This window comes from Lipotes vexillifer, unplaced genomic scaffold, assembly GCF_000442215.2.
Source record: "Lipotes vexillifer unplaced genomic scaffold, Lipotes_vexillifer_v1.1 scaffold92, whole genome shotgun sequence".
NCBI lineage: Eukaryota > Metazoa > Chordata > Mammalia > Artiodactyla > Lipotidae > Lipotes > Lipotes vexillifer.
In genome coordinates, this window is record NW_006786963.1 from 1,823,663 (window position 1) to 1,845,382 (window position 21,720).

General features: G+C 39.2%; 1 protein-coding gene across 1 annotated transcript in view; it reads left to right on the top strand.

The window, feature by feature from the left end:
- Positions 1 to 21,500, top strand: part of LSAMP (limbic system associated membrane protein) — a 660,871-nt gene extending 639,371 nt beyond the window's left edge. Inside the window, exon 7 of the mRNA XM_007459652.1 lies at positions 21,384 to 21,500. Within this exon, the coding sequence (XP_007459714.1) occupies positions 21,384 to 21,481 (98 nt within the window). The 3' untranslated portion in view covers positions 21,482 to 21,500. The remainder of the gene's footprint in view (positions 1 to 21,383) is intronic.
- Positions 21,501 to 21,720: the final 220 nt, after the last annotated feature.

Below are 21,720 nucleotides of genomic sequence, written 5' to 3' on the forward strand. Positions count from 1 at the left end.
CCAGGAATGGGTTCTCAAATCAGACTCCACTGGCAAGGAAGGAAAACAGGGAGAAAAATCCTACAAAGACCCCATGCTGTGAAGGTGGCTGGACTATATCCCTACAGCTTCATTTATTTTCTGTAGGATATTATCCCAGGGATCAAGGAGAGAATGCTTCTTTTCAGCTCCTTATTATAACGGCAGTTTTACCTTGTCTAATAAAAATGGTAATATTAATAATAATAATAATAATAGCTAACATAGACAGTAGGCTTCTCATGTAATAGAGTTCTAAGGGCTTTTGCATGTATTAATCCAATTAGTCCCTACACCCCTAGGAAACTAACATGCACCTTCTCCTACACTTTTAATCATCAGAGTACACCCAAATTCCAATCTACTCCTTGCTGCACCCAGGCACATATATAAATCTATAGTACATTATAAATAACCATTATGTATGCATTCATGGTCATTAGATATGTATTAGATATACCTGTCTAATGAATTTTAAACACTCATCTAATTTATTTTATGTATTATAATTCTTATATGATACAGTTGCCTTACAATCCATACACTTTTACAAAGTCCATTTCCAGACCCACTCAACACACAGAGTTGTATGCCCAACTCACGCAGAGATTTGAAAGCTTCCATCTTTAAAAAACATGAGCAGAGCTCTCTGGCATCGGCACATCTAATTTCACACACTTATTCGGGCTGATTTACATACACACCTCTATTAATCATGGATAATTACTAGCATTGTTCTCTTTAATTCAGTTTTTCCAACTGTGAAATGGGAAAGAAATTATATTTTTCATGCCTACAAGCTCAAATGGTGTTTTTAAATAATATATAAAATAGAGCTTCAATTTCCTAGAAAGAAAGCATATTGAATGCAAAATGATCATATTCAGATACACACATGTCTTATAATTTTTAAAGATGTACTTATAGTTAAAGATGTACTTATGTATCACGTTGCCTGGATACTAGTTAGATAAAAGTTCGGTTTGGCTTCATTATAGTTTGACGTATTTTGGATTCTAGGGATGTCTGAAATGCCCACACTGCTAACGAGTTTAAATAGAGAAGTATCCCAAGGTCAGATAAAGAAGACTTTTCATTATTTTTCACCACCATCATAATACTACACTTAAGAGGAGCTGCCAGCTGCACAGTTCCCTACTGTGTGACACACACTCATACACTCATGCACTTGCTGTGGATGCCCGTATGCACATTGCCACCTGTCAGACTAATCCATAATGATCAGTCTAAAGAACCTGCCCTTTTTCTCCGCTCAAAGGTGTAAAAGCATGTCCTAGGAAAGGCTTCAGTGTTTAAGTACATTTCTCCTTTCCCACTAGGTGATGGAAACAAGGGTCTTGTTTTTTTTTAATAGAACTTAGGTAGCCACGTCAACACAAATTTACAGCAGAATCATGGGTCCTGTTTAATACAATGAAGATGATTAAGAGCTGACATGAATACCTGACAACCACCCTCTGACTCCTTTAATGGGAACAGGAGTCTGACTTCCTCCCGGCCTGTCCCAAGTGGGGTAGTTGTGCCAGTCCTTCACCTAGAATCAATACCTCACCAGCCAATTCAACGATTTAGACCCAACTGTAATAGGTATTAGCCCAAACCACTGATTTAGACCCAGTTGTAACAAGCACTTCTCTCTGTTGAATCCACTTCTGTGTTTTGCTCTTTCACCTTTTCATTCTTCCTTCTGCCCTGTTTCCTAAACGGCTCTTGTTCTCTCCCTGTTAAAATTTTCTAGCAAGAATAATTCTGAAATTTAGTCACGCTCTTATTTAAATGTCCAACAGAAGCTTGGAAGTGTTACCTCTCTCAGAATTTACATTTAGCTTCAAGCTAAATGGCTAAAAATCCTACAGTGTCAATTTAAAGGAAGGAGAATTTTTAGCCCTGGGACTCTTTTCTGATGTCTTTTCCTATTTTCCTAGTCTGGATCTGCCTACATCAGTCAGCCTTTCCTGGTGATCTCCCTGTATTTATGCCTTGCTGTGCTATTTAGATTTCTAGAGCCAGCAGGGACTTGAAGATGAATATTTTTTTTTAAATCCAAGCTCCCACTAAATTTTTTTTTTTTTTTTTTGCGATATGTGGGCCTCTCACTGTCGTGGCCCTTCCCGTTGCCGGACGCGCAAGCTCAGCGGCCACGGCTCACAGGCCCAGCCGCTACGCGGCTCACGGGCCCAGCCGCTACGCGGCATGTGGGATCCTCCCAGACCGGGGCACGAACCCGTATCCCCTGCATCGGCAGGCGGACTCTCAACCACTGCGCCACCAGGGAGGCCCGAAGCTCCCACTAAATTTTAATTTGATGGAAATATTTCTCTTCTATGAGCTTTATGAGAAAAAAATATCTTTCAAAGTAACAATTACGTGTTGGGATTAAGTTTGAGTAATTGGCAGTCTTGTCTTTTTAATTAAAAGGAAGAAAGCTGCCTAAGAAGAGCTCAGTGAGATTTGCAGCAGAAAATGTTAGCATGCTGCCCCAAAGGGTGAGAAGACCAGGATCCTGAATGGACAGAAAATGCTGATGCAGGTCCCTCTGGTCTTTAGAGAGCTCGCCTCGATGTTTGCCAGAGTGTGACATTTAGCAGGAGGTAGCAATGTGCTGTGAGGAGCGTTGCTGGGTGTAGCCAGGAAAGAGGTCCTTTCACTGGAAGCTTCGCTCTAGGTTCAGAGACATGATACGGATCAAGAGTCCTTAAAGGAAGTGGCACTACTTAAGAGTTAAAAAAGAAAGAATACATATTCTTCCAAGAATTCAATCATCAATGCAGTCTCAGCCCCTGACAAATTTCATAGTATAGCCCTGCAAAAAAGTATAATCTTTAATTTTCGTCTGCCCCATGGCTCCCTCTTTCCTTTTCACCTGAAATTCTTATTCCTGTTATCTGTATTTCTTGATCTTCTTTTTCTCTACATTTTCCACCATATTCACCTTGCATTATGCATACACTCTCTCTTTGACATCCTTCTAATAAAACCATACAAAAAGTTTTGATGTTGTTAACATTCACTTCTAAACAATGGTTACCAGCCATGCAAGCACCACAAAGCCATTAATTATCCCATCTATCTGGAGGAAACATCTACTTCTGAAGAGGCAAGATACAAATTAACCTTAGTAACAACTTCTCTTATACAGTCACTCCGTCCCCACAATGTTCTTTCATCATCACAAGTCATTTGTAGGTATTAAATTAAACAAGCACTTCCATAAGGGAAAAAAAATCAGCTTAAGGAGTCCCACCTTACATCTCCTCTTGTATACTGTGGTGAAGAAACACACCTGCCAAGTCAGAACACAGCATGACATAATGAGTTTGGAATTCCAACTTAAGGTGTTCATTTGTCCACAGATATATATGATGGGAGTAGGCAGACCACTCACTAGGACTCCACTGAGAATTGTCAGCTATAGCCACCGCAAATCAGTAGGGGGAGAGACCTTACAAGTCATTTATCATGCTTCCTAATTGGACCCTGGGGAGTCAAGCACAGCCATAGTTTACTGCACTATTTTACTCATCACAATGCTGATTGTAAAAGAAAACGCTTCCGACATCTCTGTAACACATGTGTACGTTTCAATACCTGGACATTACCATTAACAGAGTATCTTTGCTGTAAATCACAGCTATCAGTCCATTCTACTCTATCTGCCCCATACTCACAAGGGAGATTCTGCCTCAACCACTCACCTTCCAAACCTTGCAGTTCCGGTATGACTTTTAACTGCCTAAGAGGATATTGTTTGGGGCAACAGTAGCATCCTGTGCCTTCAAAAGATTAAAAAAAAAAAAAAAAAGGAGTAAGAGATAACTGTGCCTTGGCTGAGCACCCATTCTGTGCATCATCCCATCCCCTTTAGCCCGCACGGCACCAAGCATCCCCAGCCATGTTCTATGTTGGAAAGTTTCTTGGCCATTCTAAAGTGCTTTCTCAATTGTCCATGTGAATGTTTGGAGGGCAGAAGCAACTAAGAAAAAAAGGAAAGAAAGAAGGAAAAGCAGTAGCTTGCACTTCTCTTTGTTGAATCGCAAGTTAGAGAGTAACTTGGGAGATTTGTTCTATTTTCTTCCCTGGAGTTCCTGAATACAGGTAAGTTCATTTTTGAAAGCTGCTTACTTCGTGTTGCAGTGCTGAAAAAGATGGCATGCTCTCATGCATTGGAGGTTGGTCTTCCCTAAGGATCAGCCCTCCCATTCTATCATTTAATGAATAGTGTCACTTATTCTGCATTTAGATGTACTCTCCACTTGCTTTTGCTTTGTAAAGTTCCTTTTAGAGTCCATGTTTTCTTTTCCTCTGATTTCTAACCATGAGGAGCACAAGAGATAAACTTCATTCTCAATGGGCAGTGCACACTAGTTTCTGGCCCAGATGAAGTTTATTTAACAATACATGATATTTTGATTACACTATTCATTCCCTCAAAAAAAAAAAAAGTATTATCCTAGTACTTTTTATGTGCCAAGCTCTCATCTGGATCTTGGGAAACACTGTGGAGAGCAAGCCAGACACAGCCTCAGCACTAATAGAGCTTACAGACCAGCCGGGCCAGTAGATCAGATGAATTAAGCAATCACAGGAAACTTTGCTAAGTTGAGGAAACCTGTGTTGTATATGGAGAGCACAGAACCGGGGCACCTTATCTAACCTGGACTGGTCAGAGAGGCTTCCAGGTGAAAGTGAAGTTCAAAATTAAGGCAGAAAGGAGAGAAGGGAGAGAAGAGCAGAACATCCCAGGAATGCAGAGGTCTAGAATCCAGAGAGAGCTGAACAATATGGTCTAATGAATTTCTAAAATCTGAAAAAAAAATACATTTTTCCCTAATAGTTTCTTACTTTTCCTTGTTTGCATCTGGCCTGTTTAAAAGAAAAGTGATAAACCAGTGGAGTTAAAAGAGAGGAGATGGGCATTTCTACCCCTGTTACACATTTAAGACAAGAAACAGCACCCATCAGCCTGATTGTACAGATATGTACGGATAGTGTATACTGTATGGTAGGTGGTGTTATAGAGGTGAGTTTTCTGGAGAATGCTGAGAGCCTATTATCTAGCAGAACATCTAGAGAAAACTTTCAGCCTCTCAACAAGGAGGTTTGATAGTAGGTTTTTATTTTAGTTGTAGGAACGGTCAGGTCGTATGGAGCCATTTGCGTTTTCCAGGAGCTGCTCTAGAACCTGGCGATGATGCTATGTTTGGAGTCGGTGACACAGCAGGAATGACAGATAAATCACTGAGGCAGTCTGGGGCTCCAAGTAGTACAGTCACTGCGAAAGGCCCAGAGCAGAACCGAGAACCGCCTTCACCAAGTTCTGCCCTGCGGTGGTCAGTGCCGCAGATGCAGGCCCTAGGGTAACTCTGAGCATACCACCTTTTTATGACAGATAAATCACTGAGGCATCCTGGTGCTCCAAGTAGTACAGTCACTGCGAAAGGCCCAGAGCAGAACCGAGAACCGCCTTCACCAAGTTCTGCCCTGCGGTGGTCAGTGCCGCAGATGCAGGCCCTAGGGTAACTCTGAGCATACCACCTTTTTTTAACCCCTTATCTTCCCTTATTTCCAATAAATAATCCCTTATTTCCAAGAGCCTTAAAATCCCAGGAAATCTCACAAATTCACTTGTTATCTCTGCATTCAAATGCCATAGGCTAGTTACCTTGTTTCATGGTATTTGAATATTTTTGATTTTGAAACTTGCAAAATGAAAACACATATTACATGGATTAAAGACCATCTTGAATCCTTTAGAATTTAAATCTAAAATGTATTCTAAAACGGATCTGCAATTCACAATTTAGAGCATAGAAGTAGAGAGAAAGAAAACCAGACAGGAGGAAAATCTCTAGAGACCTACCCAAACCTGTACTTTTAAAATCCTTTTTTAGCAAGTTAAATACATGAAGGCACAAAAGGCTTCAAATATACATAAAATGTATATTTTTAAACACGGAAAATATAATCTACTTTGCCCCAACAATAAGTAGATTCGGGGCTGGGAGATAGCTCTTTATGAAATGAGATGACTGTTCTTTAATTCCATCGAGCGGCAAAGGCCAAGATTTTACCCACAGGTGCAATGGGCGTGTTCCAGGCACAAGGGCAGAAGCACTTATTTCTTCTTTAAGACAGAAGGTTCATGTCTGGCCCTAATACCTTACTGATAGCTGATTCAAACAAATTTGCTTCTGGAGTTTTTCTATCTTATGCATATTTTCAGGTGGAGTGGCCCAGGGAAACTCCTTTATTAAACTTAGCCCATTGGGCATTCTCTAACATTTTAATTCACTGATTATTAAAAATTAAACCTCTCAGGCTAAATAAGAAATCTGCAGGATTTGCGAAAGCTGACTTTGCTGTAAGAGACTTAATGAAACCCTCTCTTTATGTCAGAAGTGCTTAGTGAGTCTGCACTCTCTGGAACCATCCATATCACAACTGAGCAGAGCCCGTAGCAGTTAAAGTTAATTCGTGCATCTCTACTCACTCTACAGGGCAATTACTTCAAGCGTGCAGTCAGAAGGACCTCATAAACCCATATATTACATTTCTAATTGCATTGTCACTTCATGCTGTAAAGACGATGTTCCTTATAGAAGTTAGACCTCACCTATCTTAGCTTCTCTTTAGTTTTACTGTATGATACCAGCCAACTAAAAAGTGGAGGAAAACATTCATTCTCTTTGTATTGATGTCAACGCAAAGCTAAAGAATCAGAAATTGATTATTTTCTTTTCCCCAGATTTAGAGGTTTTTAAAAAAAATGCATTGATTTGTTTTTATAAATAGTTTTCCATTCTGATAATAAATGTTATGTATTCTCATTATGGAAGAATATGAAAATATATGAAGCTATAAAGAAGAAAATAAAGATTATATATAATCTCTCTCCCCAGAGATAGCACCATTAATAATGATATAAACAAATGTTTCATCTGAATGTTGGAGCTGTCAGTGTACTATGAAATATTCAGGTTAAAACACCTAACCCGTTCTCCTTTTTCTGCCCTCTCTGAGGCTGGGCCTGTTCCTGTGGCTTGCTCAAGGTCACAGAAGAGGCAGGTCCAGAAGCAGTGTTCCTGCCCCCAAGCCAGTGCTCTCTCCACAGGCACAAGTGCTCTCTCAACTCTTCCAGGTCCTAAGTCAAACCTGACTCGTTTTACAAGAGATTTCCCTTGTGTCACCTCCAGGATTTCCAGTAAGAGTCCTGCTTTCAGATGTGGGTCCTCCTACGCTCTCTCTCTAAATTGGGGTATTAATACAAATTTGTCTTTTTTGAATGAAATGACCTTTTATTGTAAAAATATTTTCTCCAATTCTCTTTAGTATCGAATGTTTAGTTAGTAGAGGGTTGGTTCACTAATTGATGAGAATAAGGAATGAGTCTCAATTATTTTACCATATAATGAGAAATTATGTCAGCATTAGTTTTGATTTGGATTTACTCATTCATTCACCACGGAGCTCTCACCGTATGTCTAGGGTGGCAAAAAACTTGGTAAATCATTCATATCTCTGATTCACTCCAAAACAGCATCAAACATCTGAAGTTCATTCCTGGTCACAGTCAACTCAAAGAGGAAAAGCCCCTAGGAGCATTTGAAAGTCAAGTAAATGTAGGATTCCTTTCTGACCCAAATCTAGCTAAAGGGGAGGCCAACTTCCCTTCTCACATATTGATGACATGTTAAGACTTTTTAGTTTTCCCAGCCAGTTTGATGTATTTTCCTAGTAGTCAGGATAATGATCAACCTATGAAATAACTAAGAAAACAGGAATAATCTTAAATGTTGACTCTTAGAACCATTTCTGTATTTTGGCTTTTCCCCTGAACTAGATGCAGAATGATTACTGTGATTCTCAGAGCACATTACTCTAGAAGTACTAGGCATTAGGGTTTATAAAACATGAAAATAGTAAAAGAGAAAATTTAAAACTCTAACAATCCAAATAGAAATCATAGGCATATCTTTTTCCTATGTAAAAAGGAAAATAATACTTGTAAGTAGAAATGCTAACCCCTAAAGCCTCCAGGTAGAGCAGAGAAACCATTGAGAAAGAAATTAACTTTCAGAGTGTGGCTTTGAAAATTGAATTAATAAAAATGTCCCCCTTTTAAGCTACTATATTAAAAAAAAAGTTTTATTTTTCAAAACCAGACAAAAAAACAAAAGAGCACAAAAAATCATAAATTCCCATGGAGGACACTTAACAAATGTCATGCTTCAGGTCCTCAACATCAGTGAGGGAAGAAGCAGCATCACATCAAATATTCTTATACATTAATTTCATTAAATTTCTTAATGATTTGAACTCTGTCCCTCTCTTACTTTTCCCAGGCAACTGGAGGATAAAATCTGTGTTGAATTTGGACCCTCCGTCTCCCCTGAACATACACCCTTATTAATTCTGGCCCAGAAAAACAGTGCAATTAGTTATTTTAAGTCCTTTAACATGTCATTTTCAAAACCTGGGACATATCAGAAGATTGGCCTCATAGAAAGAGTTGTGCCATATGCAACAGAGAATGTCTCCTCGCTCCAATGGCTGTGGTGTATTGAAAAGTGAGCCATTTATGTTCAAGTAAATACCCTGGAATTAGAACAATTGCATGAACAGTATAAACCGCTAAACTCTACGTATCCTACCTGTGAATTAGAATGAATGCTTATAAGCATAGGATTAGAGATACGTTGTCAAGAGTCAAAGTACTGAAAATCAATTATTCTCCTCGTGGATTCGTTGTACCCTCACCTCCTCTCCCAGATAAAATTCAAAGAAGGCAAAATGCCCAAACAGCTCATAAATATAGATATGGAAATTTCCTCAGGTACTAAGGGAGTTACCAAACTGTAAACTCTAGAGCTTCCAGTGAAGCATCCCTCACCTTCACAACACTCACTCTAATTACAGAGAGAGAGAGAGAGAGAGAGAGAGAGAGAGAGAGAGAGAGAGAGAGAGACCTAATTATACTACATAATGGCAGATGAGAGGAAAGACTAAATCTTCTGGCCTTTGAACAAAAGAACATCTTGGGTTTTTATTTTCTAAGGTTTAAATTTCATGAGTTCTTAAATAAAGCTTAGCCCTCCAGAAAATTTTCTACCTGCCAGGGATTTGGGGACTAATGAAAGGACCTCCCAGCCCCATGTGGTTCTTTAAATGACTGTGAATTCCCAACAATCATTTTGCCTTTGTGTTAAGGCATAGTGGTTTCAGAGAATAAAATTCCCCCCTACCTAGAATCTTAGGGAGGGCAGCTCTTAAGGTATTGGTTGATTAATTCATTCACTCAGTCACTCATTCATTTATTCATTTATGTACTCAGACACTTATTCAGCAAATCTATTGAACACATACTCTGTGCTAGAGAAATAGTGAGCTGAGGCTACAGTAGTGAACAAGGAAGACATTGTCTATGCCAATAAGAAAAGTCCAGTCAGCTCTTTCTGATGCTGCATGTTTGTATAACACAGCTGGTTGTAAAGAATCTGAAAGTCAAAAGTCAAAGACAGATTAGCATAAATAAATTTGTCAAGGCACTTGCTTTTTCTAGTATTAAATTATTTTTCCCATTGCCTCCTTGTACGCCTTCATCAGGAGCTGAGATCTAAGCATATGACAATAATACTTCCACGGAAGTCTAGAACTGTCTCTGTACTAGAACCCCCCCCAAATTTTGTCCATTGTATGGCTGCAGCAGATTTATCTTATTTTACTATTTAGACTGGCACTGCCATGCTTACTTTTTAAGTGTATTTGCTAAAGCAAGATAGACGTGTGGAGAGAAGTCTTTGAGAGGCATAAAAATTGCAGGTTTCAGGTATATTCTAATGGGTATGTCCAGGGAATCCCTACCGAATTGGTATCCCTGGCAAGGCAATTTTACTCAAGAACATGAGATTGCCTTCACGTCGGAAAAGAAAGAATAATTGTCAGTTGTTAGGGACCAAAAAGAAATTTTTTTCTTGCCTATAATATGAAAGACTCCTTTTTGCAAATAACATTTCATGCCTGCTCTGGAAAAAAAAAAAAAAAAAAAAAAAAAAAAAAAAAAAATTTTTTCTCACTACTGCCACCTCGTGGACAAAGGTGATTTACTTTAGAAGGCGCAAAGGAACATGTCTTAGTATTACCACAAGATGGCAGCATACAACCAAGTTTTCAAAGAGCCCCGCTCAAAAAATCTCACTACTACCTCGTGGACAAAGGTGATTTACTTTAGAAGGCGCAAAGGAACATGTCTTAGTATTACCACAAGATGGCAGCATACAACCAAGTTTTCAAAGAGCCCCGCTCAAAAAAGTGCGGAATTTTGCTCCTCAAAAGAGAATGTTCTATTCCAACAGAAGAGGATGAGTAGGAAATAATTGTACAAAATAAGCACTCTGTTTCCTTTTTCTAAGTACAAATGGAATTCCAAGCGTTAAGATCATTAGTATTTCACAAACTAGTTCATTTATTGCAATAGGGAAGACTTCCTAAAATTTAACTGGTAAGCTAGTTTGCTTTTTAAAGATATTTTAAACAAGTGTATATTTTTATCTGAATTTTTGTGACATTTTCTTCATAGAGTGTAGTACTTGAGCAATGTTTTTAATTTTTTTTGTTGAACTCTTTTTAATTGATTAGTAGGGGAGTGTCTGTTCCCTAAGAAATCCATTTAGGACATATAAACTTTTGCCCAAGCCTGTGCCAGTGACTGGTTAACCCATTGCTAGTTTTCTCCTGACCAAACTGCTGCCTAATGAGCCTGATTCCCTATCACTTCAGTGTGCTAGCATCATCTTGTTTTGTTCATCCATAGTGTTGCAGATTTTTAAAAAGAAATTTTTTTTGAAACTGTACTGCTATGGCTTACTTTTAAGATCTGTTGTTCTCTTTTTCCGCCAAAGTTTAACTGACAATCTTTCCTAGAAGGGATTTTTACCATAAACCTGACAACAACTCTTATTTATTGAGCATTTACTATGTGTCTGGCAGCATTCTAAGCATAGTATGATAATTAATTTAACCGATAGAATAAATGTATAAGAAGCATTTGATTAAACTTATTTTACAGTTGATGAAACTGAGGCAAAGAGAAATGAAGTGATAATTTATAGCTTAAGCAGAACTATTGGTTTCCCTGCCTGCCCAGGTTCCTGAACAATTGCTTGGAATTATTCCATGAGGCCTGGGATGGAGCAGGGAAAAACAAGTGTTCTTTACATGAAGATGATTCCATCATGGATCTAAGCCCCTTTGGGTGAAAAGCATCACTTTGTGACCTTGAGAGGTCCTTCTAAATTCTGAAGAATGATAAACCAAAAGGCTTGACCAAAGAAAGAAGTTGTACTTTGCACAGAGCAGAGCCAAACTTTCCCCAGTCGATACTGAGTCACTTAAATGTCCCAGTGTTAGATAACCCTAGAGTTATGTAGGCTATGCTTACTCAGCTTTGCTGTCACAAAAATTCTAGAGGGGTATAGTGAATAATGTTCAGTTCTGGCTGGAGAACTGGGAGCCCTGAACTTTAGTCTCAGCTCTGCCTCTTGCTGTTTGTGTGACCTTGGAGAACTGATTAGCCTCTCTGGGCCTCAGTTTCCTCATATCATGATAAGCAATTCTCTACAGTGCCTTTTCCACAAATTTTAAGGTGATAGGCTGATTTCAAAGAAAAGTGGTGAGATCAGGTATTATGAAAGAAAACAGGTGTCAGCGTGTTTAATATACAATTGAAATGTTAGTGGTCCGATGATCAGTGTGGTCAACAGGTGGAGACTGGCGTTTTATATCTTGATAGAATCTTGCTTCACTTCTAAGGTGACAGAGACATCAGTTGCTGGCTTCTGCTAGGAGAGGAGCAGAAATCTTGCTCCAGGCTTCTGAATGGACTTCCATCCTGCTACAAGTAATGGACTAACTCTTCAAGGATAGAAGGGCAGGTGCCGATGGCCTTGAGTGTCTTCGGAAGTGCACCGGCACTCATGGTATAAAAGAACATTCACACGGGGCTCCCCAGCAGCCCCCACTCCACACCTGACCAGTTTAGGGAAACTGTCCTTAGATGCACACACAGTCCAGCTAATACTAGTTTTGCTAACACTGAGTTGTAGCCAAACATTTTCAAGACTTCAGACACTAGGATAATTGTGCCCTTCTTCTTGGCATCATAAGAATGCTAGAAAACACCGTGCTGTTTGAGAGCTTCTCGTTGTGGTCTCCTTTGGACGGGCAAATGGGAAATCGGGGAGGGAGAGGCTTAGTAGATTGCTCTGAACCTCAGAAACTTTGCAGACATGATTCTGAAGATCTGACCCCTTTGTGCTAAATCAGAGAATAAAGAGTTCAGCTACTCAGATTCTCTGTTGTCTTAACAGAGTCTCAGATCCTCTGTTAGGAGGATGCCTGGCATAGCTTTATTTTTCTCATACTTCAGTGATTCTGCCTGTTCTGTTTTGGCCCGTTTTGCACTCAGAGTGCCGTCATGCATTTGCTGTGCTAAACAGGGAACAGTAACAGACTCAGCCTCTGCTTCCATGGAACTCAAAGTTCATTAGTGAAGATAAGCATTAATCAAAACCTCAGACAAATGCATTTGAAATTAAAACTGAGATGAGTGTTATGAAGGAGAACAGAGCTTATAACAAAGGGACATAATTTTACCAAGGAGTCAAAGGAAGACATCTCTGTGGAATTTGTAACTGAAGTTTGAATGACGAGCAGGATTCCTAGCAGAGATATCATTAGGCCATAGGCCCCACAGCAGAGAAAACATGGTACCATGGAGCATCAAGACGGCTTGTGGGCTGGAATGCAGAGATGATAAACATTGATGAGGCTGGAGGGGTGAAAGGGCAGAGCCATGGATGTCATGCTAGGGATGTTAGCCTTTATCCCGGAAGCCATAAGAAAGCATAAACAAGTTTCAAGCAGGACAGTGAGGAGACTGGATGTCCAAACCAAAAGCTTCTCTTTGGCTTGAGAGCCCAAGTCACTTAGTGAAAGCATGCCATTCAGGGATGCAGAGCTACATGCTGATCTTCAAAGAGAAGAAAATCCCTATCCAGCAGCCATGGTTTGGGCTCCTATATCTGAGCAGTCATTCGGCTGGTCCTGAGATTCAAAGTATCCTACGGAAATGTTCCATATTTACTCCTAAAGATCTAAGTACTGTGGTTTAATTGATAAGGATACTTAAAAGGGAAGGCAAGTATTTGACCTATAGAAGCTTTTCCAACCCTGAGATTTGTTTATACACTCGACAAATATTTATTGAGTACCTGCTGCATGCCGGGCTCTTATCTAGGCCCCAGAGATACAGTGGTTGACAAGGCATGCACTGTGGCTGCCTTCATGGCACGTATGTTCTAACAGAGGAGATAAACTCTGAACAAGCAAATAAGTAAGTGTATGACATGATGCCAAGTACTGATCAGTGCTCTTAATATTAGTAAATCAGGGTAAAATAATAGGAAGTAACAGAGGATACCATTTTTGAGAAGGTGATGAGAGAAATCCTTCCTGAGTTGTTGACATTTCAGCAGAAACCTGAATGAAGTGACTGAGTAGGCCAGGCAGGCAGAGGTCTGGGGAGGAACAATCCAAGCAGATGAAACAGCAAGTGCAAAGGTTTGAAAGTTGGAATGGATTGAGTGTATTAGAAGAAAAAGAAGAAAGGCAATTGACTTGAGTAAAGCAAACCAGGATCAATATGGTAGAATGCGGTCGGGGGCCAGACACATCCTATCATTCCCCTAAATTGCAGTCAAGTGTACTTTTACATGCCATACTCAGAGTTCTTGTACTTGTCTGCGCACATCACGTGTTACATCAGGTATTCGTAGTTGCAAATTGTTTTTGCCACCTCCAACTGCACAACATTTATTCCAACAAAACAATCTCTTTCCGTGTGCCTTTCTTTCCATCTCTACCCATATATGTTCCTCTGAGAGTGTTCTTCCCACCCTTCCTCTCATGCTCCTTTCAGTGGAGAGTACCAGATGACCTTTGCGCTTGTTCTCAATTGATACAGAACTTTTTACCTGTTTTTGTTTTGCTAAATGTTTCCTTTTTAGAAATTGGCACCACCGTGCACTTCAAGCAAAAAGGTATGGTTCTTATTTCTGATTACCTTCTGTATGTTAAAATTAAGATTCTACAGCAATACATTGGGGCCTTATACACTTTAGTTCATTTCGATAATCTGTGATAATAATTTCCATAACACATTTGCTACTATTTTTCCCAAATTGTGAACTTTCTCATTTGTGAGAAACAGCCCCTGATCCAACCCATGACCCCAATATTGCTTTTGACAGCTATTCATTTTTAAATCTCTGGAACTAAGCAAGTTATTCCCCCTCTCACTTTCCTTAAGTGCCCATGGTTAATTCTTGCAGAGCTGCACTTTGGGAAATGCCCAATGACAGGGCTCTCAGAAGAGCCAGAGAGTCTACTTTACCATGCCTTCTTGGCTGTTCAAGTAGATATATTGCTAAAGGAGATAGAACAGCGTCTCCTAAAATGAAGCACTTGAACATTTAATATCCCCTCCCGCCTGAGCGTTCTCCCAGGTCTTCATATACCCTCACCCTGCTACACTATACCCGGGCTGCTGGGCTATCCCAGGATTTTGTGCCCTCCAACTGCCCCACATAACTTCGTCAGCCATGTGGCAGTATAAGTTGTATACTTTCCCCTACAAAGACAGTGCAATCAGTTCAAAGCTTCAGGATATGGACCCTAAGATTCAAACAATTTGCCAATTCTGAGGTGTCATCTTCACAAAACCAACAGAAATCCCTAACAGTGTCTGTCCCCAGACCAGAGTCATGGGAAAATCTCTTTGGCAGACACCACCCTCCATAAATCTTCATGGCCACCCACTTGGATTGGTAATTGTCTCCTATGCAGATGTCATCTTCTCTGAGTTTCAAAGGGGTGAGACTACCAAGATCATTCTCAATAGTGAGAACCTATTCTTGTGGTACTTAGAGCCTACCAGTGAAGAGCCTCAGAGATTGTGGACACTTTGTTGGTTACACCCAGGAAAGGGCCAGCACCTTGTTTATGACCAGTGCTAGCAAGTCCTCACAGAATGCAGCAGGGAAGAGGTGACCAAAAATATGTACATAGGACCAAGATTATTTGGGGCAAGAAGTACAAACTACCATTCTCTTCAGCGCTTCTTCCTTCTCCAATGCCATGATTATCAATTACATTGAATCTTAAGTAGCTGGTGTTAATAGAACATAGTGATACCACAGAGCTTTGGTGTGGAGGGGAAAATAGGGCATAGGATTTTTTTTTTTTTTTCAAAGACCAATGAGAAAAATTCCTCATGTCATTCAAAGAAATTCTAAGTAATGGCCTAAAATTTCAAAATTTTGCAAGTCAAAATATTTGATGCTGTCTTGATGGAAAAAATATGATAATCCCACTTCACTGTGAGAATACTTCAGCCTTACCCAAGACTCACTTTATAGAAAGAGGAGCTAATGCATAAAGAATTATGGAGAAGGAACCCAAATTTAATTCTAAGACACACGGGTCAAAGAAAATATTAGTATATCCCCTCTTCCAATCTGCTCCAGCCTGGAAATTATAGGCTGTCATCTCCAGTGGATTCATTCACGCAGAGAAAGCTGTACTGGCGGAGAGTGGATAGCAGGTGGCGCCAAAGTCAGTCTTTTTCCCTTTAAACATGGCTCCCAGGACACTGAGGGGGGCCTCAGTCTGGGCATCTAGATACTGAGACATTTAGGAGATTATTTGTCTCCTTTGCTTAACAATTGTTTTGTATATCGTTTATATTTTTGTTTTCTTTTTAGTCAGTCAATCCTTAGTAATTCTAAGAAGAATTCAAACTTAAACTCATCTGGCCCTTCTTCTTTTCTTGTATGGCTGAACTATGTACAGGAATAAAATTATAAATGACCTGGATACCTTAGTGGCTGGAAGGAATGCCCAGTGATCACTGAGGGTGTGGTTAATGATTATTTTGAATAAATCTGGTCCCAAATCCTGGAAAAAAGCTCAAAGTATTCAGGAGAAGCAACAGAAATGTTGACCACATTGAATCACAAAGTGTCTCCAAGCACACGCTCTCTAAAGCAGGTGCTGAAAAATCACCTTGTCCTTTCATTGAGATTTTACTGAAAGACAAATCAGTTGGTTTAGCATCCTGCATCAGATTTGTAGGGTAAAGACTTGCCCCCAAATTCTCAGATCCCGAAATTTCAGGATGTTTTATCAATCTTGCCCTTAATCACAAATTCCCTTTGATAAGCATTGTCATGGCAAAGTGTGGTCCGGCTTCGACCGTGATACAGAGTCTCACCTATCATCCTGTCCTGGGGCTGAGAACCTTGACCTGGTGTGTTGACTCAAGATTCCCAATCCTGCGGCAGCTAAATTTCACACCTTCAGGTCAAACATTAAAAGCCTTGACCCAGTTCACAAACCAATGCCTTTGATTCAGGTATTTCATGCCTTTCTGTAATCCAGACTTCTAGCGTTGATAACAATAATGATAATGCTACCGCTTATTGAATGTTTACTAGGTAAACACATATACACATATAGGATGTGGCTAAATACCAAGATATGATTTTTGTCTGTTACATGAAAAACATGTAGCAATTTTTGAATTGTGGTTCTATTTGCGCATCTATTCTTAAGGCTAATTTATGTTTGCAGACTCTTGCTTTCATTATATCTGTCAGTATATAAAAGCACTTGCTGAGCGTGGCCATCTGGCGTGGGAAATAAGATTTATTATTTGCATTTCCACAAATAAGCAGAAATTTCATAACTATGAACTAAAACATAATTAATGATTTTGCTGATTATTCTTCCCTGAAATAGCCATTAACTGAAATAGTCTCCTATGCAGTCATATACATGTCTGTAATTGCACACACATTTGTGTTGATTCCACAACTATCACCCGTTTACCCTTGTACTTTTTCAAGCCTATTTATTTTTTCTCAAAACCAGTTATGAAAAGAGGAAGTCATATAATCACATCAAATAGCTATATGAGAGCGCTTAATAAATAGTAATTGATAGAGATGAAAATATCTTTAACAGATCCACAAAATACATTTCAAATATGTAATAATAATTTTATTAGAGATAAAATTAAAGATTATTAGCACAGTTGTACTGGGATTCCCTATGTATAACATAGAATAGCATGTGAAAGTAACAGTGAATTCTCAGTTATGTGTATTAAAAGACCTATAACGTGTGTATATCATATGTGTACATACGAGTATGCATATAAAAAATATACTTCTCTTGGTATCTGCATATATATGTGTGTATATACATTAGCAAGAACGTTATATATGAAATGTTTATCTAGGTTCATATATGCATATATCATATTTTTCAATGATGGCATTTTTGTTTTTTCAAATATTTACTACCCTTCAAATGAAATGGTAACACTAGACTTTTCAGACTCCCCCAGGTACCACTCAGCTCCAAGATGTCTGAAAGATAATCTAGCCTGTCCCAGCACTAAAAATGAGATTAAGAAAATAGGCAGAATTGAGTCATTTTGAAAACTTTCTGTTTTCATACTATCCCTAGGGCAAAACAAAAATCATTCTTGCTTAACCCTGTATGGCCTCAATTTGTGTGTAGACTTTGTTTTGGAAGCATCACTGACACACTAATCCAAACAAATGTGCCACAGAGCTCATGACATCTGAAGTCTAAAGAGGAATTAAAATGATAGGGAAACACATTGCCATCACACAAGAAGCCCTTGGGAGATACCATTAAAGGAACTGAAAGGTCCCAAAAGGCCAGAAAGAATGGGGTAGGGGGGAGGTGAGTTAGGAAGAACATTGAGCTAAGACTCAGAGCACTAGGGCCTGGTCAACAATTACTAATCAGGTGCTTTGTGCAGGATGTAAAATCTTCCTGAACCTTAATTTCTCATGAAAAGCATGAACCTGAAGGTAGCTACAGTGCCTTTTATTAATATGATCCTACAGCCATTCAGAAAAATTAAATTGATTGAATATTTACATTGTTTATTCTATGTTTCCATAGCTCAACATATAATAACACTCATTTTATCCTGTAACTATGCTGTTCAAACTTTGTATATATTCATATTTTTATATTAGGGGATATTTTTAATATTCTCAAGAAGGCATTCTAGTAGAAAAATCTTCTAATGAAAATCATTTTTTCAAAGATAATGGATGCCTTCCTGTGTTTTCTTTGTTCTGGGCTACAGTTTTAAACAAACCCAGATTTTATTTGCCGAATATTTGACAACAGACTCACCAGCACCCTTTCACTGTGTAACCTCACTGTGCAGTGGTGACCAGCAAAGTCTCTGGAGCCAGCCACCTGAGGGATCCCCAGCTCCTCTGCTTACTAGCTGTGTAAACTCGTGTGATGGATTTAACTTCTCTGTGCCTCGCTTATCTCACTGTAAATCAGGGTTCACTAGATTACCTGCCTCATAACATGCTTGTGTGCTTGTATTTGTAAAGCATTTATAACAGTACTTGTAAGAAGTGCTACATAATTGTTCCTTGGTTGTATTTGGTTGTTGTTGTTCCTATTATTATTAACATAAAACATAGATAGGAAAACATTTCTGAGTTCAACATTCTCCGTGTTATTTTACATCTGATCTGGTATGTTTGTAGACAATTTTGGAAACGTTTACATACCAGAGAATGCTTCCATTGCATTTGCAAACCATCATAGGTTTAAACACACACACACACACACACACACACACACACACACACACTCATTCACACGTATTGATCTCCATATGTGCCCTCAAAACTTCCAAGTGACACATAATTGCAGTGACACCAATTTCTCTTTTGAATGTCATTGTCTAAGCATAGTCTTTTTTCTTAATTTATTTTAATTTTTTTAACATCTTTATTGGAGTATAATTGCTTTACAATGGTGTGTTAGTTTCTGCTGTATAACAAAGTGAATCAGCTATACATATACATATATCTGCGTATCTCCTCCCTCTTGCATCTCCCTCCCACCCTCCCTAACCCACCCCTCTAGGTGGTCATGAAGCATCAAGCTGATCTCCCTGTGCTATGCAGCTGTTTCCTACTAGCCATCCATTTTACATTTGGCAATGTATATATGTCCATGCCACTCTCTAACTTCGTCCCAGCTTCCCCTTCCCCCTCCCCATGTCCTCAAGTCCATTCTCTACATCTGTGTCTTTATTCCTGTCCTGCCCTAGGTTCTTCAGAACCTTTTTCTTTTTTTTGAGATTCCATATATATGTGTTAGCATATGGTATTTGTTTTTCTATTTCTGACTGACTTCACTCTGTATGACAGTCTCTAGGTCCATCCACCTCACTACACATAACTCAATTTCATTTCTTTTTATGGCTGAGTAATATTCCATTGTATATATGTGCCACATCTTCTTTATCCGTTCCTCTGTCGATGGACACTTAGGTTGCTTCCATGTCTTGGCTATTGTAAATAGAGCTGCAATGAACATTGTAGTACATGTATCTTTTTGAATCATGGTTTTCTCAGGGTATATGCCTAGTAGTGGGATTGCTGGGTCGTATGGTAGTTCTATTTTTAGTTTTATAAGGAACCTCCATACTGTTCTCCATAGTGGCTATATCAATTTACATTCCCACCAACAGTGCAAGAGGGTTCCCTTTTCTCCACGCCCTCTCCAGCATTTATTGTTTGTAGATTTTTTGATGATGGCCATTCTGACCAGTGTGAGATGATATCTCATTGTAGTTTTGATTTGCATTTCTCTAATGATTAATGATGTTGAGCATTCTTTCATGTGTTTGTTGGCAATCTGTATATCTTCTTTGGAGAAATGTCTATTTAAGTCTTCTGCCCACTTTTGTATTGGGTTGTTTGTTTTTTTGATATTGAGCTGCATAAGCTGCTTGTATAATTTGGAGATTAATCCTTTGTCAGTTGCTTTGTTTGCAAATATTTTCTCCCATTCTGAGGGTTATCTTTTTGTATTGTTTATGGTTTCCTTTGCTGTGCAAAAGCTTTTAAGTTTCATTAGGTCCCATTTGTTTATTTTTGTTTTTATTTCCATTTCTCTAGGAGGTGGGTCAAAAAGGATCTTGCTGTGATTTATGTCATAGAGTGTTCTGCCTGTGTTTTCCTCTAAGAGTTTTATAGTGTCTGGCCTTACATTTAGGTCTTTAATCCATTTTGAGTTTATTTTTGTGTATGGTATTAGGGAGTGTTCTAGTTTCATTCTTTTACATGTAGCTGTTCAGTTTTTCCAGCACCACTTATTGAAGAGGCTGTCTTTTCTCCATTGTATATTCTTGCCTCCTTTATCAAAGATAAGGTGACCATATGTGCGTGGTTTACCTCTGGTAAGCATACAGTCTTAAATTCAAAAGTCTTTGGTGTGAAAAATACTACTGTTTTTCTCTTGTAATGAATCTAAATGAACAGAACTATATAAAAGGAGAAAATGCAAAGCATAGGAGACAAGAAAGGCAAAGCATAGGAGACAAGCTCTTTTGACCTACATTTACTGCCTCAATTCTCTTTGTGTCAGCACACAAATCCCTTTCCCACTTTCCTCTCCATTCCTACACCCACATCCTCCAAATCGTGTCCACATTGGGAAAACTCAGGTGGCACTGAAAAACCCACAGACAGTCCCTCCAGGATGAATTCTGGGCAAGTTCAAGCCTCAGTTCTGCTTCTGGTTTGGACCTGCCTTGCTAGACTTTTGTGTTTTTGTTGTTACTATCTTTAGTTTTTATTTTTAAAGTGTCAAATGAAGACTTTGAACCAGATGATCCCCTGATGCTGCTTAAGATTCCACAATGAGTTGACTTATTTTCTGCCTTGCATCTAAGGTGCCACCCAGCCATAAATGTTACTTTGAAACAATTCCCCTCCCCATTAACAAATAAATAATTACTGCTTCCCCCTGAGAAAGGAGAGAGTCACATATTGACTCCATGTTTATTGATGGAGATGCTGTGATGAATCAGCTGGAGGAGCCCATGTCTGGCTGCTGAAGGACCCTCACCAATGCTTGGAATCTTAATGAGTGCTGGCATCGCAGTGCTGTGCAGAGCAAGGCGTGCAGGATGAAGTTGGGCAAAGAGAAGACCACTCCTCCATCACACAAGATACCCCTTAAAATACTTATAGCTCAAGGAGAAGGATTTAGAAAAGATCATGAGCGCTTCTTCGGCTGCATATAAGTGCTCTGACTTTGAGATGCTGGTACATGGCCCAGTCTTACCTCTGACACAGTCAGCTGTGAGCTGTGACATAGAGTGGGCCAGATGTAACTATTCTCTTTTCTCTCTCTCTTTTGCACTGCAGGACCTGGGTCGGTGAGAGGAATAAACGGATCCATCAGTCTGGCCGTACCACTGTGGCTGCTGGCAGCATCTCTGCTCTGCCTTCTCAGCAAATGTTAACAGAATAAAAGTTTTAAAATAATAATTAAAAAAAAACACACAAAAATGCGTCACACAGGATACAGAGCGAGAGAGAGAGAGAGAGCGAGATGGGGGGAGACCGTTTATTTCACAACTTTGTGTGTTTATAAATGAAAGGGAAAATAAGAAAACGAAGAAGAAAATACAACATTTAAAACAGTTTTAAAGTCCATCAATAAAAACTGACGTATAATTCAGGGTGGGAAAAGTTCTACCAA